General features: G+C 56.5%; 3 protein-coding genes and 1 long non-coding RNA gene across 6 annotated transcripts in view; 3 read left to right on the top strand and 1 right to left on the bottom strand.

Moving 5' to 3' along the window:
* The window catches only part of HNRNPM (heterogeneous nuclear ribonucleoprotein M), an 89,130-nt gene that overhangs the window by 14,267 nt on the left and 52,098 nt on the right, over positions 1 to 22,765 (top strand). The gene's annotated exons all lie outside the window — the stretch shown is intronic.
* LOC145718822 (uncharacterized) lies at positions 1,418 to 4,577 on the bottom strand. The gene is made up of 2 exons (XR_014142043.1): positions 4,032 to 4,577; positions 1,418 to 2,952 (listed from the first exon to the last, which is right to left on the bottom strand). It is a non-coding gene; the product is annotated as an uncharacterized LOC145718822 (long non-coding RNA).
* On the top strand, positions 1,949 to 13,974 carry RAB11B (RAB11B, member RAS oncogene family). Its single transcript, XM_006733834.3, has 5 exons — positions 1,949 to 2,453; positions 8,960 to 9,155; positions 10,099 to 10,292; positions 10,617 to 10,697; positions 11,281 to 13,974. The coding sequence occupies exons 1-5, from the start codon at positions 2,414 to 2,416 to the stop codon at positions 11,424 to 11,426; spliced, it is 657 nt and encodes a 218-aa protein (XP_006733897.1). The 5' UTR covers positions 1,949 to 2,413; the 3' UTR covers positions 11,427 to 13,974.
* The window catches only part of MARCHF2 (membrane associated ring-CH-type finger 2), a 12,915-nt gene continuing 7,634 nt past the window's right edge, over positions 17,485 to 22,765 (top strand). The window contains exons 1-2 of one of the 3 annotated variants that reach the window (XM_081809013.1): positions 17,485 to 17,641; positions 21,036 to 21,263. In XM_081809013.1, coding sequence (XP_081665139.1) covers positions 21,088 to 21,263 — 176 coding nt within the window. In that variant the 5' untranslated portion in view covers positions 17,485 to 17,641; positions 21,036 to 21,087. Of the gene's footprint in view, positions 17,642 to 20,940; positions 21,264 to 22,765 lie in introns of all 3 variants that reach the window. The other 2 variants (XM_081808909.1, XM_081808959.1) reach the window with 2 other exon arrangements.

Genomic DNA, 22,765 nt, shown 5'->3' with positions numbered 1-22,765 from the left:
CCAGGGGTGGGGGGGTGGGGGGGTGGCATTCCAGGAAGAGCGCACAGTGAGAGCGCTTGTGACCTTGACAGGAAGTAAAGCTCACTGGGGAACCATTTAATAGCCCCACCTGGCTGCAGCATTTGGGCAGGAAGCTAGGATGGTGAACTGGGAGTTGGGGGAGAGGGCATTTGTAAGGGAATGTGCAAGGCTTCAAGCCAACTGCCTGGGAGTGTGCTGACAAGGCCCAGGAGGGTCCACTCTGGTCTGGCTTCCAGTCTTGGTTTTTTCAACTTGTCCAATCTCTTGGCTCCTGGACCCCACTCTCCAGCCACCATGGCTACCTGGCTGTTCAGATCCATCAGAGTCTCTCTCACTTGCTGTTGTGTCCCCCTGGAATGCTGTTCCCACCACCTCCTCCCCTCCCCCAAACAGTGCAAATGCCACCTCCCCCAGGATGCCTTCCCTGGGTCCCTAGCTAAGGAGCGCCACCATCATCACATAATCCAAGTTATTCCCCTCACTGCTCGCTTCCCATTCTGAAATTATCTTGTGCAGATTGTTTACTGGCTTTTTCTGTGCCTGACCCCATTAGATGCCAGCTGTGAGGGCTTGGGCTTTGTCTTATTCAATGCTGCATCCCCAGCACCTAGAGCACTGCCTGGTACTTAGTAGGTGCTCAGTAAATGTTTACAAAGGAAGAACTGAAAGATTTTTGAACAGGTGAGCGGGACAATCTGACTTATGTTTTAAAAGACTCCTCTGGGGCTCCTGGCTGGCTCAGTCTGTGGAGCGTGTGACTCTTGATCTCGGGGTGGTGAGTTTGAGTCTCATGTTGGGCATAGAGTTTACCTAAAAAAAAAAAAAAAAAAAGACTCCTCTGACTGCAGACTGTGTGCGGTGAGGGCAGAGCAGGGAGATCTGGGGATAGACAACAGCTCAGGTCCAGGGAGTGATGATGGGGCCAGGACTGAGATGGTGCCCGTGGCGGCGATGAGAAGTGGTCAGAAATTGAGAAGGGAGGAGGGGAAAACAGTAAGACAACTGAAGGAAAGGAGGCAGGAAGAAGCAGGGGACTAAAGGATGAGGAGAGAGGAATCCATGACCTTTGGCTGTGAGCTGGGCAGGAGAGGAGGATTGAGGTGCGGGGTGGCGTGGGGGACACGGAGTCACAGGAGGAGTGGATGTGGGAAAAGAGGCCAAATTAGTGTCTGGGATGCCTGTTGGACAATGCAGGGATGAGGTCCACGAGGCAATGATAATAATTATATTATAGTAAAATAACTACCACAGAGCTCTCTGGTTACATTATTCGTCACTCATCAAATATTTACTGAACACTGCGGACACAGCACCAGCAGAGACAGACAAGAGTCCTTGCCTTCATGGGGCTGATGATCTGTTGGCAGGGGACTAGAGAAATTAATGGATCAAGAAATACTTATTTATTTATTTATTTATTTAAAATTAGCTCTACGCCCAAATGGGGCCCGAACCCCCGAGATAAGGGTCGCATACTCCACCGACTGAGCCAGGCAGGCGCCCCCAGAAATACAGTCTAATATCAGGTAGTGGTAAATCCTCCGGGGGAGGAAGGTGGAATATAACAGGGCAAGGGGATAGAGAAGGGGAGATCATGTTGGAGAGAGTCTGACGTCCAGGAAGGACTTTATAAATATTTGTTAAAGCCTCAATGACAGAAAGTGGATGGTTGATTTAGTATGTCTTTAGGTCTCGAGATCATCTAGTTATCTTCCAAAGATTCCACGAAGTGAGTTTCTCCCGTCATGTAGCGGAGGAAACTGCGGTAGTGGGGTACCTTAATGACTCCCAAATACAGCGATGGAAATCCAACCAAGAACCGAGAGGGAACCCCCAGGTGGGAAAAAACAAAAAACAAAAACCCGCTCAAGGGCCGGGAAACGGTCATTTACTGGGGAGGGCAGAGAGAGGCGGGGTTGGGGGGAAGCAGAGCGCGCGCATTGACCTATGACGTCATCGGGACGTTAGCTAGCGTAACATCACCTGGACGTAGCCCCATTTCCCTTCCCGGACAGGTCCTCTGGTACTCCCGGACCGTCTGAATCAAGCCTATCATTGGTTACTCGTTCCATCAATCTGTTTCATTCTTACAGTCTTCCGCCCCGCCTTCGAGAGCCCACCTCTGATAGGCTGATGCAGCCGTCACTTCAGAAAGGTCCGCATTCCTTCCGCCTTTCTCCAGGAGACCGAAGGCGAGGAGGGTGGATCCCAGGCGGCGCCCACCCTTGAGGCTCTGCTTCTGCCTGTGATTGGCTGCCCTGGGTGCCGGTCGCTACGCCACCCGCCTCTGATTGGTCATCCAGCCGCCGCTCTGCGCGGCGCCGGCTCCGCCCCCGTCGGGTGTTTGTGGTGGGGCTGCGGAGTCGCCGATCCCGCCGGAAGCGCCAGGACAATGGGGACCAGGGACGACGAGTACGACTATCTATTCAAAGGTGCGGTCTGTGGGACAGAGACGGGCGAGCGCACGGCGGCAAGGCGGCGGGCAGGCGGGTTGAGGCTGCGCTCCAGGCCGCTAGGCCCAGGCCGGAGTCCGGGACTTGGGGCCCAGCGGGTTAGGCAGCGGGGAAGGCCGGGGCAGTTTGGGCTCGGTCAGCTTTGGGCTGGAGTGCGCGGCCGTTCGGAGCGGGCGTCCCAGAGAGGCCTGGGGGCCCTGGATGCGCCGAGGCGGGGCCGGGGCCCAGAGGGGGTGGGGCCCCAAGCGGTGGGAGAGGCCGTTAGGGGCGGGGCCTCCGGGGGCGGGGCCTCCCCAGCATTTGGCGGGCCGACTGGGTGGAAAGCTCCATTCGTGGTGGGGGCGGGGCCATCGGAGGCGGGGCTAGGGCGTAGTGGGCGTGTCCAAGAAATGGGCTGGCTCTGGGCAGGTGGGGGTGATTCTCTCACGGAGTGGGAGGAGCCGGTCCTGATTGGCGGCGGCATGTCTGGGGGCGGTGCCTGGGAAGGGAGAGGACGCGAGGGGATGAGGCGTGTGGTGGGGGACCCTGGATTGGGGACCCTGGATTGGGGTGCTGACCCAGAATTGCGTGGAAGGGGCGCCTGGCGGGGGGACTGTGTGTGCTGGACCCAGGCTTGGTGGTTAACAGTAACCACCAGTTATTATCTTTTGAACTCTTAGAACTCTTAATAGAACCACCAAAGTACCTGCCCTTCTCTAAGCACTTCACGAATTCATTGGAATGCTCACCCCAACCCTGTGAGGTCGTCGATAGTATCCAGCCTCTCTCTGTGGACCTGGAAACCGAGACCCAGAGAGACAGGGCACATTTGAAAAGTGTTGGAGCGGGATTTGAACCCAGGTCAGCTCTGGGCTTTACCACCTAAGGAGTATATGTGGGACTAAGCCTGTTAGACCACCTCCCCCAACACATGGGCACCGATGGGCTGGCCTTCGGCCAACCTGCTAGAGGATCGTCCCTGCCCAAGGGACAGAGGGTTCTAGGAGCCAAAAGTGCCGCCGTGGCAGGTCAGACAGCCACTGCCGGCCTAGCTCCCTCGCCCTGCCGCTCAAGCTGGGGAGACTCCCTCCACATCGCTGGGGGTGTGGACTGACCTAAGTCACTGGCTTTAGAGGTGCCTGGCTGGTTCAGTCTAGCATGCAACGCTTGATCTCTGGGTTGTAAGTTGGAGCCCCACTTTGGGTGTAGAGATTACTTAAAAACAAAATCTTAAAAAAAAAGAAAAAAAGAGTCACTGGCTTCACAGTGCCTTCTGTGCCAACCTGGGCTTTGGCCAGGCCCGGGGCTGTCTGTTTTGAGCTCCCTGGCTGACAGTGGTTGCCCTTGATAGCTAACCCTGGGCCCGCATGAAGCACCTTTGTCCTGCTGCCTGCCGTGTGAGGGTCTGCCTCCCACACCAGCGGTTGACATTGTCCCCTCGTTGGGGAAGCCTGGCTATCTCTGGGAGTGCGGTCCGTGTCCATCACTGACCGTTGTGCCTGTGTTATCATCCCACACATTGGGGCCGGAAGCCTGGGGACCTTGGAGATGTGGAGAGCGGGGTGGAGCACTCCCTACCTGGGATATCCATGTGGTGAAAGGCTTCTGGGCTGGGGGAGTGCCCACACAGAGGCCCAGAGTTGTCACGTGGCACCGTGGGCCCCGGGGAGCTGTGTGCAGGCTCATAAGTCACTGGCAGGTGAAGCTGTGTGGTCAGCAGGTATCAGGCCAAGGTCCTGGTGCCGACTTGCCCTGGGGTCTCACGTTAGAGTCAGGGGAAGCTCTTCTGTCAGTCCCCCAAAGGGACTGGCCACCGGTGGACGGGACTCTATCCTGCTGTGGCTGGGGCCCTGAGGCCTCTGCTCCCCAGGTCCTGGTTGCAGGGCAGGGGGCCTTAAGCCCAGTCGTCAACCTCCAAGCTTCTGGAGCCATTGCCCACTTGTTATTTTCAGCCGCTTGCTGTTACAAATAACCCAGCTCGAGTGTTTGCACTAGTCATCTTTTGCCCTTTGGGTTATTTCCTTGAAGTATGTTCCCAGAAGTCCAGTTACTGGGTCAGGGGCAATGGAGCGACTGTGTGCTTCCCGGGACTCATCTCCAGGGTACTCTTCCTGGAAGCCCAGATCTGGCTTCAGCGGCAACTGGCACAGGGCGGGGGTATGGGTGGGGGCTGCCTGCCCCGCTGCCCTCTCCCCTCAGCCTACTTTTCTGAGTCATTCAGGGTTAGAAGTGAAAGTTGAACCCACAAGGTCAGTATTTCCCAAACCGCGGGCATCTGAGACCTCACGTTCACATGTGTGTCTTGTTGGAGGTCTCCCTATTATCTCTGCATATTTCTCTTGAAATCCACTCAGTTTTTCACTCCAACGGGAGAAGGAAACTGTGTGGGTCTGGCACATACTCCTTACCTCGAGGCTCCCCAGCCCCATCACCTAGTCCGAGGGGCCCTTCAGGAGGGGAGGAGCAGTGATCGTCATGCCCCCAACCCTGTGCTCAGCCTCCCCCAGGCTTTAGTCACCTTCTGGCCCTTCCCTTGGCACGGAGGCGCCACACTTCTCACTTGGGACGCTGACTGCCCCCTGCTTAGCCCTCCCGCCACCGCCTTGGTTGGTTTGGCCGCCACATCACACGGTGGCTCCCCTGACCTCCCAAGACCAAGGCCAGCAGATCCCCCTGGGTGTTTTCCCCACGTGCTGTTTATTTTCCTCACTGCGCTTTCCCCCTTCCCCCAGGAGTGAGGTTGTTTATTTGTACCTAATTATAGATCCTCATGTTCAGCCTGCTAACATTTTATCCTGACAGCTATGGGCCATTTTCCCAACCTGCAGATCAGCCCCTGGGGGCTGCCCTGATCTCTCTTGGCTTGGACCAGGCTGCGGGATCCACAGTGGGAGCAGCTATGTCCCCAAGGGCCACCAAGGACTTCCTGGAGCCCCCAGCCACTCACCTGGCCTCTGAGGATGTGGGTTGAAGTGGGAAGCTGCTGTGGTAGCCCAGGACCTTGTCCCCTGGGCTTTGCCCACCCCTGTGCCATCCATGAGTCCTTTTGGGAAAGGGGGTGAGGAGAGAGTAGCAGCCAGCGCCCAGGGAACAGGCCAGCCCCATGCTCACCCTCCTCTGCTGAGTGCTCCTGAGGTAGCCTCCTTGCTCTCCAGCCTGGGCAGGGCCCCCACCAGACCCCCTGGTAAGGACCAGAGCACGCCACCTTCCCCCATTGGCCCATGGTGGCCTTGTCTGTGCCCTGGCTTTGGGCCCCGATCTGTCCTCCGCTCTGATTCCCCGGGATATAACTGTGGCAGGATTGCCCTCAAGTGCCAGTCTCTGGGGCCTGCGATGGTCAGGGCTGGCTTCCTGGGGTGGGGGGGAAGCGGTGGGGGGGAAGCAGGGGCCTGCTCTGCCTGGAGTAGGGGAGCCAGCACCCCCCCCCAAATGGCCACAGTCTACCTGAGTGTCAGCGTGTGGGCCCCAGGGGTGCCACACTGTCATGAGGCAGGTCGGAGGACCCAGGGCTTCAAGAGGTGCCAGCTCTTTATTTTTGCCAACTGGGCTTGCCTGCTCTGCCAGCCAAGTGGCATGTCCAGGGGAGCCGTTTCCCAGCCAGTGATGCCACCGACTTCTGTGGAAATTCTAGGGGCTGTGTCCTCAAGGGCCCTTTATTTCCCCAAGACAACAGATCACTTGTGCCTTGGACAATGCTGTTCTCATTCCTAGCCCTCACATGGGGCCAGCCTGGCCACTGCCCCACTGGCCACCTCCCTGCATCAGGCACCGTGGGCCAGGGGCGGGCCGGCAGTTCATCTGTGCAGTGGCTGGGGGCTCTCATCTTGCTCTGGCCTCCACTTTCTCACTGGGTGACCCTGGGCCAGGAACTTGGTCACTCCAGGCCGAGTGGCCCCCAGCTGCACAAGGGGAAGGATAATACGAACATTCGCTCCTGGGATGGCCCTGAGAACGCAATCACAAAGCCTTCAGGGCTGGGCCTGGCCCGAGGTGCTGAGGAGATTGTTGGCTAGGCCAGGGCAGAGTTGAGGGGGCCAAGGCTGGCAAGGGAGGGAGGGGATGGGGGTGGCCATACAGGGCAGAGCCCAGAAGGGACCCTCCTGCTCATTTCCTGTTCCATTCCCGAGGGCGTACGCATTGTGAGCCAGCCTCTCCAGCCTTGGCCAGGTCCCAGTGGCCACGCGGGAAGGAGGTGAGGGGTTGGGGGTGTGGGTGGTGGGCTCCACAGCGTGGGTGAGAGTCACAGGCCCTTGTCCATCTCCACCTCTTTCCACCTTCTCCGAGGTCGGCTCGCAGTCTTCCGTTGGGCACCTACATTGTCAAGAGAACACCTGCCTTGTTATCCCAGGTCATGGAGGCCAGGTCACATGGTGGTTTGAAGGGAGAGGAGAGGCCTGACTTGAGGGGTTTTGAAGGATGAGCAGGAGTTTACCCACTACTCCGAGGGTCAGGATGCCCCAGATGGTGGGAGAGGAGGAGGCTGGACCCAGATCCCCGAGCTTAGCTCTGGATGCGGGAGACATGGGTTCAGATCCTGACAAACCACTTTCCAGCCAGGTGGCCCTGGGCAAGTCACTGTCTGGTGAGCGGGGTTGGGAGGTAGGAGCAGGCCTGCAAACAGGCATGTGCTCACAGTGCCTGGGGCTCGGCATTCTCCTGCTTCCTCTTGTAAAGGTTACATGAGACTTGTGTGAGGTGGTGCACATCGAGGGCTTTCTTAGGACAGACTCATTAAACATTCTTGTTCTTAGTCTTCTGGGGGCTGCCTTACCTGCCCCTTCCTCCTCTGTGGCCTGAGGATGGTAACCTGGGTGGGGGGAGCTGTGGAGGAAAGGCCGGCGGGGAGGGGGGTGGGCTTTTAAGAGGATGGCAGCGAGGGCCTGCCTCCTCGATCGAGTGCCATCTGAGGGACCACACTGAGGAGGGGAGCGCAGACAGCAGGCAGGTACCTGGGCAAGAATGTCCAGGCAAAGTGCAGCGTGGCCCTGTCTAGCTTCGAGTTCCAGTGAGGAGGCCCCTGTGGCTGGAGCAGAGTGGGCGAGGGGGAGAGAGGGAGGGCAGGGAGGGCATGGGGCAGGTGGTGCAAGGCCCTCTGGGAGGATTTGGACTTTTACATCTGGGAGGTGGGAGCCCTGGAGGGCTGTGGGCAGAGCAGTGGTGGGAGCCACTCAGGTGCTCACAGGCGCCCTCTGGTGGCCTCCAGGAGAACAGCCTGGTGCTTGGCTATGAGAGTAACCACAAGGACCCCAGGAGAGGTGCCGGTGGTGTGGCCCCAGGTGGGGCAGTGAAGGTGGTCAGAAGCCGTGGGAATTTGGCCATGCACATATACAACTTTCCATCGAGGAAAAACTTAACTGGGGCTGTGGGTGACCAAACCTACAGCCCCTGTGGCTTTCCACTGGACAGACCCACTCTTGGGTGCCAGAGCCCAAGGTCCACACGTGGGGGTCCATGTGGTTTCTGCCTGGGGTGTCTGGTCAGACAGCCATGTGTTGTTTCTTCTCCGCTGCACATATCCCACGCGTACATGGGCAGCTCACACACTGTGCAGACACAGACGTGAGACTCCAGTGTGCACTGGGTCTAAGGACAGCATCTTGGGCTCACACTCTTCCCGGACCAGCTCATGTGGCCCTACCACAGAGCCTGGGGCACCTTGGCCCCTAGAGGCAGTGCTTCTCTGGCTGGGGCAGAGGGATGCAGGGAGAGACTGGAGGGGCCTGCCCTGCCCTGCTCAGGAGGACTCTGTGCTCTGGATGTCTCTGCAGGAAGGGCTGACTCTGGGGGCGTCGGGGTGGCAGGCTCTGTGCCTTTGCATATGCATCTAGAGGGCACATTCCTGTTCCGCATGAGCCAGCTCTGACGATGCCGGGGCTGAACGTGGGTTTGCTTGCGGCAACCCTTCATGAGGAAGCAGCGGGTGGGCGTGGGGGGGAGGCTTCTCATTTCCTGTGACTTAGAGCTCCAGAGACAGACCCTTGTAGGTGAGAACCTAGCAATAACTGTTCCCTGCCTGCCTTAGCATGCTAGATGCTACTGGAGTTCTGATCCTGCCTTTTCTCCTCGAGTCCCCCTTCTGCAGAAAAGGCAGCCCAGAGAGGTTAAATGACTCGCCCAAGGTGGCCCAGCCCTGAAGCCTTCTTGGCCTCCGGGCTGCAGGGGAGGGTCAGGGGTTGATAGATCCCCACTCTGCCTGCCCGCCGGGATGTCTGGGTGCGTACATCGGCACTGGGGCAGCCCTGCTCTGAAGGACCAGAGACAGCGGGGTGTTGCACTGTCCACAGCGGCTGTGTTTCCGGGAGCCCTGAGCCTGGGCTTGCTTCTGCACCAGCAGATGTGGAGCCTCGGGCTCCAGGACAGCCCCGCTGCTCTGATGTTGGCTTTCAAGTTTGTGCAGCACCCAGGGTGCCGCTGGCGGTCCTGCAGGTGGGCATGGGTGCTGTATGGGCCTTGGCTCGGGGAGGCCGGCCTGCCGAGTCTCACCTGTCTCCCTCCTGCCCCCAAAGTGGTGCTCATTGGGGACTCGGGCGTGGGGAAGAGCAACCTGCTATCACGCTTCACCCGCAACGAGTTCAACCTGGAGAGCAAGAGCACCATCGGCGTGGAGTTTGCCACCCGCAGCATCCAGGTGGACGGCAAGACCATCAAGGCGCAGATCTGGGACACCGCCGGCCAGGAGCGCTACCGAGCCATCACCTCGGCGTGAGTGACGGGGCTGGGGCGATGCAGGAAGCCATGCGTGTGGGGCCGGTGGGCCCAGAAGGGTGGGCAGGAGGTGGGCAGGCTCGGTGGGCAGCCGCTCCTTGGCCCAGGATGGAGGGACAGGACCTCCAGGAGTTATGGGACCGTTGCGAAGACCAGTGCCCAGTCCTGGCCATGCTGTGACCCTAGGGTAGACATGTCCTACGGTTCCTCTGAGCCCTGGAGTCCCTGTCCCTTAAGGCACTGTGGTTTCACCGACGCTGGCTGCACCGTGAGGGTTGTTACCCTGGACTGGTCCCCTCTGCCCGCTCCCCAGCCCTGCCTGCTCGCCTGCCCTTGGCCTGCGGGGGGGGGTGGGTGCCCTGTCCAAGCTTCCCTCAGCTTCCCTCTGCGCTTCAGCTCAGACCCTGTCCCACTCTCTCCCTGTCCGCCCACATAGGCCTGGCATCCCTCGCCTCCCTGTGGTCCCCCGCTACCAGGACCCACTGGGGCTGTCTCTCCCTAGACCCTCCCAGCGTCCCGCCACTTCCAGTCAGTCACTTGCGCCCTTGGGACTCCCTCCACTGAGGCCTGGTCACCTTCTCATGTCCCTAATCCCTCGGGGTGGATGGGTGTCTGTCAGTCGCCTTGGTGGTCAGACTGGCCAAGCCATGGTGGGCATCGGGGCTTTTGCCCAGCAGCGGCCCTTTCCTTCTTCCCTTTTGTGACTGACCCTGTGAGGGTCTGCTGACCCAAGTCCCAAGCTCCTTGCTCTGGCCCCATAGTCCTGAGCTGAACCCGGGGAGCAGAGCCAGAACTTGGGGACACACACCCCACCCTCGAGGCCGCAGTGGCCACCCCTTGGGCAGGCTCTGTGCCCCCTGCCCCGTGTGGGGGGGCCAAGGAGCTGCTGCCCACCGAGCCTGGGAAGCCCCTGTGGGTAGCTCACGCGCTGCGCCCATAGGTACTACCGCGGCGCCGTGGGCGCACTGCTCGTGTATGACATCGCCAAGCACCTGACCTACGAGAACGTGGAGCGCTGGCTGAAGGAGCTGCGGGACCACGCCGACAGCAACATCGTCATCATGCTGGTGGGCAACAAGAGTGACCTGCGCCACCTGCGGGCCGTGCCCACTGACGAGGCTCGTGCCTTTGCAGGTGAGTTGTGCCAGGCCGGAGCAGGTGTGGCTGGGGGGGGTGGGGCCTGTGGGTGTCACACGGGGCTGCTTGCCCGGGCCTCCCGCAGGGGCCACATTCCTGAAAGTGGGACTGTGACTGAGGCATCGGAGAGCCATCTGGAAGGCAGGCCCCTGCCAGCTTGCCCTTCCTGAGGTGTGGGCATCCCAGTCCTGTCTCTTTGGCTCCCACCATTCATTTCTTGGCCAGGCAAGCGGGCAAGCAAGCAGGGTCCCTGGGAGGATGCAGGGTAGCCCTCCCCCCCCACCCCCACTGCTCACCTGGGCAATATTCTTTTTGTTCCAGAGAAGAACAACTTGTCTTTCATTGAGACCTCAGCCTTGGATTCCACCAACGTCGAGGAAGCTTTCAAGAACATCCTCACAGGTGGTCACTGGGCCTGGCTGGGGTCATGGTAACCCCAACATGCCCACTGTGGGTGGGCCTGGGAAGGGCACCAGCCACCCCGGTTGCCTGCTCCAGAACACAGTCCCTGAAGCTTTATTCTTGAAACCCGAAAGCCGGTCTGGACATGAGGACAGACATGGCGTGCTTCCTGGGATCAGGCCGGATCCTGAGGACATAGAGACCCCCTCTGCCCTGGCCCCACCCGAGAACAGCCAGCTGGGTCAGCTGCGGGGCCATAGGGCCCCTGGGCTCCTGGGCTCCTGGGCGTTTATTCTGAGGAGGAGGGGCCTCTGATCTTACAGGAGAAGAGGCGCGGCTGGGGGGGGGGGGTAGCTCTGTGACCAGACACGGGTCCCGCCCTTGCTGAGCACCCAGCCAGCACTTGGTGACCGGGTGGGAGCCTCCAGGAGCCCAGCCCCTGCTGTCATTCCCCCCGACATGATGGGGGGACACACGGGGCACAGAGGGGGGCCTTTGAGAGGGGTCTTGGGCTCAGCCTGGGGGGTGCTCCCCAGAGGACACTGAGGTCCAGATGGGTCACCCCGCATTCCCCCACCTGCAGAGATCTACCGCATCGTGTCACAGAAGCAGATCGCAGACCGCGCAGCCCACGATGAGTCCCCCGGCAACAACGTGGTGGACATCAGCGTGCCGCCCACCACCGACGGACAGAAACCCAACAAGCTGCAGTGCTGCCAGAACCTGTGAGCGCCCCGCGGCCCGCCCGCGCGCACGCGCGCGCCCTCGTCCTCCGCCAGCCCCGCACCGCGCTGCGCTCCCCTGCCCCGCCCTCTCCGTCCCTCCCATCGAGCTCCGCATGGCTGGCTGCGGCCCCTGAAGAACAGGAGTCATCGAGTGGCAACTGCTGTCCCTGCTCGAGGAAAGCCAGACGCCCGGGTCACCGCGCCTGCTCTTCTCGGGTCCCAGTGTGCATCTCGGCGGGCCAGGGAGGGTGGCAGGCTGCACGGGGCCGACCAGAGGCGAGGAGGAGGGGCGCGCCCAGCGGGCTTCTCCAGTTTTCCACGGCAGACTCCAGGGAGCGACGGCCTCCCTCCCTCTGTGGCCGGTTGGCCCCACTGGCCCCCCTCCCCCCAGTCCCCACCCAGAACCCCCTTCCGAGCTGCTGCTCGAAGAGCAAGGCGCCAGGGGGCCGGGGCAGGCGGACACTCTGGGCTCCCGGCCCCCTTGCTCCCCCCCACACAGCCAGCACCCGCACACGCCTTCGACGTCTCCCGCGCGTGCGCGACCAGCTCCTGCCTGTAGATTTGTGCTGGGAGAAGACCCCTATCCCCCCCTCACCCTCCTTTTGCACGCAGCGCGCTCTCCAGCCCCTTCCTGGGCCCCTCTCTGTCTTGTCTCCCGTCTGGTCAGGAACCTGTTTGCAAGTGAAGCAATATCTCCGTGTTTTGTATATACAACCGCTCTTGTAGCCTTTGGTTTTTTTGTTATTGTAGAGAAACACAGATTCTTTATACACTTTGTAAGATTGACGCCAAACCCCAGCTCTCGACCTCTTATTCTCCCTGTGGCCCATGCACTGTTGCCCCGATGCCTCGTTTCTTCCGCCCGTTACTAAAATGTATAATCCGACTTCCTGTACAGAAACCTGCCGCTGCGCCTTTGTCTTCATTCTCTCCGCCAGGCGGCCACGGCTGGGCCAGGGCTTCCCGAGGCACACGTCCCGCTGCGGGCTGCGTCGGCCCGGCTCAGCCCCGCAGGGAGCTGGAAGAGCAGGTCCAAGCGCCACCCGGGACAGTGCGGAGGCCCACGAGCTGACCACGGGGGCCTTGGCCTGCGGGGGAGGGGTGGGTGCCCTGTCCAAGCTGCCCCTGTGGCTGGGGATGTACTCAACTTCTTCTCGGCCCAGGAGCTGAGGGTGCCTCCTAGCAGGGGCTGACCTGTGCCCGCTGCTCCCCATTCCCAGCCCTGGGGTTGGACTGTCCTCGCTTCCATCTGCTGCCCACGGCCGCCGCCTCCCCTGGGGTCTCATCAAGGACACGCAAGAGGGACTCGACCAGGGGATGTTGGTGATACCGGCGCCACTCCAGCTCTCCCCATCCCAGGCTGCCCTTTAAGGAGGGCCCAGTGGGAGGACACTGGTGCCAGAGGGGAGGCAGGCGGCCTGGAGTTCCTCTGCCTCTCCCCAGGATCCAGCTTCTCCCCTGGCCTGAGGGCCATTTGCCACTATGGTGGAAGTGTTGCTATCCCCCTCGCCTTCCCCCAATCCCTGCCCTGACCATGTGACCCAGTAACTCCTCTCTCACCTGAGTGCCTGCAGCTGTTCTAGAAGCTCTACCCTCTGGCTGAAGCCACTTATGCCCTTGACCCCTTGAAGAGCCACCAGAGACGGGGGTCTACTTCTCCCAATGCCAGGCTTTGGCCGCTCTGCCTGGAGAGCTGGGCAAACCCAGGCAGTCTTTCCAGAAGGGCCCTGAGCCACAGGGGGCTGTTCCCATAGGGGAGTTGGAGTGAGGCAGGGTGTGTGCTCCAGGCCAGGGGGCGTCCTGAGCCAAGGCCAGCAACAGGACAGCGGCAGATCTGGTGGGGCCACAAACACTCCAGGGACCATTCACTCAGACCCTGGGGGTGCTGAATCTGGATTTGGGCAAGGTGGGCGTAGGGAGGACAGAGGGTGGGCAGAGGCTTCAGGCAGGCTGGGTGAAGTAATGAGGCACCCTGGAAGGCAGTCCAAAGATCAGATCTTTCCTGAGCCTCCATGGACTGGCCGGGCCCGAGGCACATACCAGGGAACAAGACTGAGATGACATTGTCCCCTTGGGGGTTACAGTCCAGCGATGCTGTTTCAGTTACTCTGATTTCAGTGATGTAGTAAGCCCAGCATGTACACTCGGTGCCAGGCACTGTTCTTAAGTCTTTTTTTTTTTTTTTTAATGGTGATAAAATACACAACATTAAATTGGCCATCTTGACCACTTTTCTGTGTACAGCTCAGTGGCATTAAGTATATTCAGTGTTGAGCAACCATGCCCACCCATCTGTCTCCAGAACTCTTCATCTTGCAAAACTGAGACTCTGTCCCCGTGAAGCATCATCTCCCCACCCCCTGCCCCATCCCAGGCTCCCACCATCTACTTCCTGTCTGTGAATTTGACTCCTCTAGGGACCTATAAGTGGAATCCTACAGTATTTGTTCTTTTGTGACTGGCTTATTTCACTTAGTATAATGTCTTCAAGGTTCATCCACGTTGTAGCAGGTGTTAGAAGTTCCTTTTTAATAAAAGGCTGAATGATCGTCCATTGTATGGATAGTCCACTTCTTGTTTATCCATTCATCCATCGATGGATATTTGGGTCGCTTCCACTTGCTGGCCATTGTGGATCATGCTGCTGTGAACACGGGTGTACAGATAGAGGTGTTCAGGTCCCTGCTTTCAGTTCTTTTGGGTAGATAGCCAGAAATGGAATCGCTGGGTTATAGGGTGACTCTGTGTTTAATTTTTCCACAAACTGTGTTAACCTAAATAAATTACGTCATTTAAAAGTGGAGAGAGGGGCGCCTGGGTGGCTCAGTTGGTTAAGCGTCTGCCTTCAGCTCAGGTCATGATCTCAGGGTCCCAAGTTGGGCTCCCTACTCAGTGAGGAGTCTGCTTCTCTCTCTCCCACTGCTCCTCCCCCTGCCACTTGTGTTCTCTCTCTCTCTCTCAAATAAATAAAATCTTGTTTTTGTTTTTGTTTTTTTTTAAAGATTTCATTTATCTTTTTTTTAAAGATTTTATTTATTTCTTTGACAGAGAGACAGCGAGAGAGGGAACACAAGCAGGGGGAGTGGGAGAGGGAGAAGCAGGCTTCCCGCCGAGCAGGGAGCCCGATGCGGGCTCGATCCCAGGACCCTGGGATCATGACCTGAGCCGAAGGCAGCCTCTTAACGACTGAGCCACCCAGGCGCCCCTCAAATAAATAAAATATTTAAAAAATAAATAAAAGTGGAGAGAATAGTCTAACTCCCATAAGCCCACTACCCAACTTCAACCAATCTGGTTTCACCCCATTCTCTTCCTGTGTGCAAATCCTGGACATATTCCCCCTCTAAATATTTCTTTTTTTTTTTATTTTTTTTATTTTTTAAAGGTTTTTTTTTATTTATTTGACAGAGAGAGACACAGCAAGAGAGGGAATACAAGCAAGGGGAGTGGGAGAGGAAGAAGCAGGCTTCCTGCTGAGCAGGGAGCCCGATGCGGGGCTTGATCCCAGGACCCTGGGATCATGACCTGAGCTGAAGGCAGATGCTTAACGACTGAGCCACCCAGGCGCCCCTCTTTTTTTTTTTTTTTTAAGATTTTATTTATTGATTTGACAGAGAGAGCACAAGTGGGGAGGGGGGGAGTGGCAGGCAGAGGGAGAGGGAGAAGCAGGCTCCCCGCTGAGCAAGGAGCCTGATGTGGGGCTTGATCCCAGGACCCCGGGATCATGACCTGAGGCGAAGGCAGACACTTAACCGACTGAGCCACCCAGGCACTCTCTTTTTTTAAGGAGATTTTAAAAAAGATTTTATTTATTTGAGAGAGAGAGAGAGAACAAGCAGGGGGAGGGGCAAAGGGAGAGGGAGAAGCAGGCTCCCAGCTGAGCAGGGAGCAACTGAGTCAGCCAGGCACCCCGACATTATTTAAAGAATTTTTAAAAACCCCGGTAAATGGATTTTTTTAAAGGTTTTATTTTATTTTTTTAAGGAATCTCTATACCCAACGTGGGTCTCAAACTTGCAACCCTGAGATCAAGATTCTCATGCTCTACCGGCTGAGCCAGCCAGGCTCCCCCCAGTAAATGGATTTGAACATTTGATGTGTTTATTTATTTATGTATTTATTTCTTTATTAAGATTTTATTTACTTATTTGACAGAGAGGGACAGAGCGAAAGAGAGAACACAAAGCAGGGGGAGTGGGAGAGGGAGAAGCAGGCTTCCCGCAGAGGAGGGAGCCCGATGCGGGGCTTGATCCCAGGACCCTGAGATCATGACTGGAGCCGAAGGCAGACGCTTAACGACTGAGCCACTCAGGCTCCCCTTAACATTTACTGCACCCATTACCCTTATTGGAGGGCAAATCATCCCACTTGTGGCCAGTGAGAGCTTTTTCTAGTTGACTCCCACTGACACTACCTTACTAGGTAATGTCTTTGAGAACGCCTGCGCTTTCTGGTATATCAGATTGAGTCAGGTTCATCTTGTACATTTCCTGCCCCGGACCCAGAATCAGGTATTTCCCCAGCGTTCCCTGGTTCGTTCAATTGGAAGTGATATTTAGAGACTATGATCTGGGTTTAAGGAGTGCTGATGGCAACAAAGTCAGTCTTTGTTTCAGACCTTTTCAGTGGACAGAGCTAGGAAATGTTTGCTTTTTTGCAAAGATAAAATATATTGTGACGCTCCCAATTCAAGTTCAAAACCATAAGGTTTTTATTAGCATAATCAACCTTATGTCTGTACCTCCTTCACTCCCTCTGAAAATCCCAGTCCTTGACATGAAGGTATTACTTTGTTTTTGCTTTATGCAAAACTAAATATGCAACAGGCTCCGAATAACAATTGCAACATCACCATCAACAATATAATGGTGGTATGTAGGGTTAAATTGTCGTTTTAAAGTCACTAGACGTTCATCTCTCTGTTGTTTTGTCACCAACTGGATACAGAAGTTTCTCTGTTTTATTTTCATTTTTAGGGCTACCTTTACACTTTAAAATTTGTTTTATAATTATATGCAATATTTTACATGGTTGTAAAGCCAAATATATAAAACAAGGTATATTTTCAAAAGTCTAACTTGTATCTCTGTCCCCTTCCTCCTTCTTCTCTCTAACCTTTTAAACAATGTTATGATTTATCTTTTCACCTCTGAAAAATAAAGCTAGTACAACACAACAGAATGTAACTGAGGTAATCGAATTGCCCCATATATTTCATAAAGGCAGGGCAGGAGGGGAGAGGAGTACTGAGGCAATTCTCCATCCTACCTCAGGCCCTTTGCGTGTGCCTGAACCCTCTGCCTGGGATTCTTCTCCCCTCTTTTCTCTTAGTTCCCCTCTGCTCTGTATCAGTTGTCAGTTCAATTGCTTCTTCCTTAAGGCAGTATTTTTGGACTTTCCAAATTATTCCATGATATGTCCCCCTCACTTGCTACAATTTATTACTTTTGTAATTAAGAATTACACAACTGGTTAATTCTCTAGGTTAAGGTCCATGAAGGCAACAGTATTTGTCTTAATTCTGTGTCCCCAGAGCCTAGTACAGTGCCTGGCTCATAACAGGCCCTCTTATTGATCTTTATTACATCTAGTGAATGAACCTATTGCATGAATGAATGAGCAAGTGAATGATGAATAAATGGCGTTGGCTTTAGGCTCTTCCACGGCCCCCTAACCTCTCTAGGCTGCCGTTTTCCCTCTGTAAAGTGTGATCATACGGTTCGTCTCTCTTTCCCTCCCAGAATTAATGAGAAGCATATGGGAGGTGATGAACACTTACAAATCCCTTAGCTGGGTGTCCCGTTCAAGTCTGTAACGGTTAGCTAGCACTGGTCGTCGGCAGGTGGCGCCACCAACCCCGCTCGTGCCCCCTGCCGGGATGGGGCGGGGTCAGGGTTGGGGGTGGAGTCGGATCTGGGGGCGGAGTTAAGACGCGGTGGGGGCGGAGCCAGCAGCTGCGGCGCCGCGGGGCCTGTGCGGCCCAGGACGTCCCTGTCGCCTCCGGCCCCGCCTCCTAGGGCGGGACGTGCACGGGTATTGGCTAGTGCGGGCGAGAGGCAGTAGCCATTGGACCGTGGCACCGTCGGCTCGGCGGGCGGTGTCCGGACGCAGGTGCCGGCCGGAGCCGAGCTGGCGGCGCTGACGGGACCGGCCGGGCCGGGACCGGGGCCGGGGCTAGTGGAGGGGCCTGCGCGGCCGCCCGGCCCGGCCGCGGGTCAGGTAGGCACGGGCGGGCTGATGGGGTGGGGGGGGGGGGCGCGGGTCCGCGGGCCGGCCCCGGGTTCGAGGCCCGAGCCTGGCTCCCGAGCGGGACGATCAGGCTCAGACCCTCGGCCTCAGCCTTCTCCGGAACGAGGTATCGCAGTTCCCGTCTCGAGGGCGGCGGGAGGTCCCCGGGACCCGGCACACAGTAGGTGCCTCTCCGAGCCTCGGTTTCCTCAGCTGTGAAACCGGGTCATCCCAGCGCCAACCTAATGGGGCTTGTTGGGAGAATTCAGAAGGTGGCCGATGAGGAAAGACCCTTGCACACAGTAGGCTGTCAATAAGCGCCTTCCTCAACCTCCTTCCAGCGGGGCTCTGCCTGGAAAATAGTAAATATTATAATGACCCAGGCACTGTCTACAAAGGACTTGCTTAGCAGAGTGCCTGGCTGTTAGTGGGTGCTCAAAACGGGGTAGCCAGAATTTATATGATTCTCTTATTTAGTCCTCTAGGGACCTTAATAGGTGGAAGTACTAGAAATGTTCCCTGTTAGATGAAGAAATTGAGGCTCAGAGAAGTCTTTTCTCTTGGGGCCATACATAGAACGAGAGCAGAGCTGGGCTTAAACCTGGCCTCCAATGCAGGGCCATGCAAGGACTGCAGGACACACAGGAGCCTCTCTCTGGTGAGCGAAGAGGAATGAATGCATTTTACAGGCTCCACATTTCTTCTAAAAATAAGAGCAGCATTTAGTGCCCACTTACTGTGTGCCAGATTTTGGCTGTGCCTTGTCTCATCAAACCCTCTAACAGCTCTGTAAGCTGATGACAGTAATCGTTAAGAAGAGCTAATATTTACTGACTTCTTAATAATTAGGGGTGTATGAGCTGGGTATTGTTATGACCTTCATTTTACAGACGAGAAAACTGAGGCCCAGAGAGTGAAGCAGTTTGCCCGAATGGGCACCGTTAGGGCCCTCTGACTCCTCTTCCTGTAGTTTCTTGCCCTCAGGGAAAGGACGCTGGACAGGTTGCTTTGCCTCAGCGCCACCCCAAGTGGGCCTAGACAAGGACAAGCTTTGCCGGAGGAATTGAGCCTCGGGGCTTCTTCTCAAGAGTCCCTCAGCAAAGTCCATCAGCTCCATCAACTTACTTGACAAAAGAGAAGGATGAGGCCCAGAGAGGCAAAGTGGCTTGTTCCTGGACACACAGCATCAGTGACAGAGTCAAGATTTTAAAAAATCCAGGTCTTCTGAGTCCTAGACCCACTCACTGGACTAAGTTGAAATCTTGGTCCTGTCCCTTCTTAGCTGTGTGATCTTGGGCAAAGAGCTGCCCCTCTCTGAGCCTCAGTCTCCTCACCTGTCAAATGAGGGTAATTATTAGATTTATGTCATAGATTTGTTGTGAAGACTCAGTGAAATCTATCCCCCAGGCATTGGGCCAAGTTCACTTGAGGCATCGGCTCACTCGCCCAGCCCAGCAGCCCCAGAGCTGAGTCCAGCCTTGAGTTTAGCCCCTTCCAAGCCCAGGCTTCTGTGGTTTGCACAAGCCTCTAGCCTCTAGACATCCCTGATTCCCACCACGGGCCCTGGCAGACCAAGGTATGAGGATCAGGAGGGTTCTTCTCCCCCGCTTGCTCTTACACAGAGTAGGGGCTGAGAAATGAAACGCAGCAACTTTGTGCCCAACACAGGGCAGGCACCAGGGACGACAGAGTGCATGTCCAACCTGGTGCCCCCTTCCCAGAGCTCACCGAGAGTGAAGAAATAAGAGCACTTCAGGGAGGGGTACATTCCATGAACACAATAATGTGGTCACGAACGGCACTTTGGCCAGGATGGTCAGGGAAGGCCTCTCCAGGCAGGTGATCTTTGAAGGGGACGCTTAGGGCAACTGTTTAGAGTTCAGCGAGCTTCTCAGTACTCAGCATGCGATAGGCCCTTAACGAACTGTAGCTGCTGTCATAATTTTGGTGATTTTCAGGCCTTGCTTTAGCAGATTTACTGATGAATCTCCCCCCGCCACCCAATAGTAACAGAAATGGCAGAACTTAATATATGGGAGCTATGATGATTCTCGGAGCGCCCAATTCCTTGCAAGAATGTTAAGGCTGATGCTTGGAGGGGTGGGAAGAATGGATTCCCCTCTACGTGCATTCTCTTGGAGAGCCCAGAGGCTTCCCTGTTGACCTCTGAGCCGGAAGTTCCTCGGGAGGGATAGGAGCGCACACAACATGCCAGGCCCCCCGCCACCGCTGCCCCAGGATGTTATCTGGGCCAAGCAGTCTTCCTCCCTGCTTCTGCCTCTGGGCTGATATTTGCTTATCTGGCTGGCAGCGGCCCAACTGTGGAGGCTCCGAAGGGCACGGTGGGCCAGGAAGGCTTCTGGCTGAACTGTTCAGAGGGTGCTGATCCGTGGGCAGATGATGGCCTTGGTGCAAAGCGTTAGTCAATCACTTACTCTGGCTTTTCCCCTTCTGTCTTAGGTGTCAGATTTGGCCGGCAGGGGTTGGTAAAAGCTGCCTAGGGGGTGCCTCAGTGAGTGTTTCTGGCGTCTCTGGACTGCAGCTCCTGGAGACAGAGGCCTGAGGACAAGACCTCAGGGACCCCTGGCTCCAGGGTTCCTGTGTTGCCTCTGTTACTTCCAGGAAGTTCTCAGGGGAAGCACACAAGGTCTCACTGGCTCCTTCTGGGACGGGGGTGAAGGCTGCCAAGGGTTCCTTTTGGTGGAACAGACCCTAGGGTAGGGGGGAGAATAGTGCTGAAGCCCCCCACCCAGAGCAGACTTGAGGTCGCTGCCTAAGTCTCCGGCCATCTCCCACTGCTTCTCCTCGAGGACACGGGCATGGCTTGGATCACCTGCTCCAGTAGGAACAGAGGCTGCCCGAGTCCTTCCCAGCCTGCGTCGTTTTCCTGAAGGCCTGAGGTGTCCAGGAGGTATCAAACGATGCCCCATCCTGGTCTGTTTGCCCAGGTTTCTAGCTCAGTTCTGCCCAACTCCAAGGCAGGCTCACGTGCTGTGAGCGCAGCCCCGGAAATCCAGTCCATGGAGAACAAGGGTCTAGGTGGTCAGCGGGCAGGGTTCCAGCCTACAGAAGCCCCAAGCACAAGGCCTGGCCCACAGCAGGCTCTCAGTAACTGTTCGGGGCCCTTCCCGGGTCTGGAGAGGTGATGCTGGGGGTGGCCTGCAGGCCTTGAGGGCTGGACCTGGCTGGCCTTTCTCAGGAGGGCTAGAGATAATAAAACCAAGCCCCTACTGTGCGTCAGGCCTGGGCTGAGTTACAAGTGGCATCTCATTGAATCCCCCATTTTACAGATTGGGCGACTGAGGCTCCGAGAGCTGGATTCAAACCCTGGTCAGTGTTTGGCTCGATATCCTTGCCCTTAACCTCCCTGCCGGCCTCTCCCCAGGCTCCTGGGACCATGGGCCTCAGGCCCTGAGGACACAGGGCTCCCTGTGGCCATGACGACGGGTGACTGCTGCCACCTCCCTGGCTCCCTGTGTGACTGCTCAGGCAGCCCTGCCTTCTCCAAGGTCGTGGAGGCCACTGGCCTCGGGCCACCCCAGTACGTGGCGCAGGTGACTTCAAGGGATGGCCGGCTCCTCTCAACCGTCATCCGAGCCTTGGACACGTCAAGGTGAGTGGCGCCTGAGCAGGGGTCTTTGCCTTCACTTGCTTTACTCTCTGGGCCAAGTGATTTTCTCCCAGTCTGGGGTCAGAAATCCAATCATCTAGAGGGACCAGGTGGGCGAATAAACCAGGGAAAGGGGCCCCAGTCATAACTGCGGTGCAGATACAGAGGCCCCGGCCGGCCAGGTCTGGTTCTCCAGGAAAAGTGGAAATTCCAGATTGTCAGGTGAAATCTGAAGATTAGATGGTGGGGAGTAGCTCATGGTTTGGAGAGGCATGATAAGGAAGTGGATTCACAGCACCTGGGCTCAATCCTGCCCTGCAGCCCCTCTCCCCCTGGGACCAGGGACAACTTACTTTACCCTCGTCTCTTGGAGATGGGGACACCTTCCTCATCGCATTGTTCCGAGAGGCTCTTGCTGTGGTCCACATACGGTGTCTGCCCGCGGGTTTGCCACCTCGTATGCATTCGATAAAAGTATTTAAGGGCGCCTGGGTGGCTCAGTTGGTTAAGCGACTGCCTTCGGCTCGGGTCGTGATCCTGGAGTCCCGGGATCGAGTCCCGCATCGGGCTTCCTGCTCAGCGGGGAGTCTGCTTCTCCCTCTGATCCTCCCCCATCTCATGCTCTCTCTCTCTGTCTCATTAAAAAAAAAAAAAAAAAAAAGTATTTAAGCCCCGGTGCGGGCCTTCCAGACCCCCATGTGAGCTCCCCTGCCTGGTATGCCAATTTGTCATCATTTTCAAGGAAAAGAGTTTGAGGTAAACCCTTCAAATCTGAATCTGAATCCATTTTCACTCATTTGGATTTAAAACAGCCACCAGGTTGGCTAAGGGAACGAGACTCTGAGTGCTATCTTTTTCTTCTTAATTTTTCAAGTTTTTCACATTGTCGTCAGGTTTATCTACTAAGATTTCATTCCTAAGTTCTTTTCCAGTTTTTTTTTTCATTGTGGTAAAATATAGATAACCTAAAATGTGCCATTGTAACACTTTTTAAGTATACAGTTAGTTCAGTGCAACCACCCCTACCACCCGTCTCTAGAACTTTCTTCCCAAACTGAACCTCTGTCCCCATGAAACACGGACTGCCCGCCCCCTCCTCCACCCTGTGCCCACCATCTCCTCTCTGTCTCAGCAAATGTGACTCCTCCAGGGAGCTCCTAGAAGTACAATTGCATGGTATTCATCTTTCTGTGACTGGCTCGTTTCACTGAGCTCCATGTCATCAGGATTTATCCGTGTTGTGGCCTGTGTCAGAATTAATTCATAAGCTGTTCATTCCAACATCCAAAGAAGCCGATGGGAGTGGGGCGCCTGCGTGGCTCAGTCGTTAAGCGTCTGCCTTCGGCTCAGGTCATGATCCCAGGGTCCTGGGATCGAGCCCCGCATCGGGCTCCCTGCTCGGCGGGAAGCCTGCTTCTCTCTCTCCCACTCCCCCTGCTTGTGTTCCCTCTCTCACTGTGTCTCTCTCTGACAAATAAATAAAATCTTTAAAAAAAAAAAAAAAA

Source organism: Leptonychotes weddellii, chromosome 1 (assembly GCF_054177405.1).
Source record: "Leptonychotes weddellii isolate Sample4059 chromosome 1, ASM5417740v2, whole genome shotgun sequence".
Lineage (NCBI taxonomy): Eukaryota > Metazoa > Chordata > Mammalia > Carnivora > Phocidae > Leptonychotes > Leptonychotes weddellii.
This window is presented reverse-complemented; position numbering and strand designations above follow the sequence as displayed.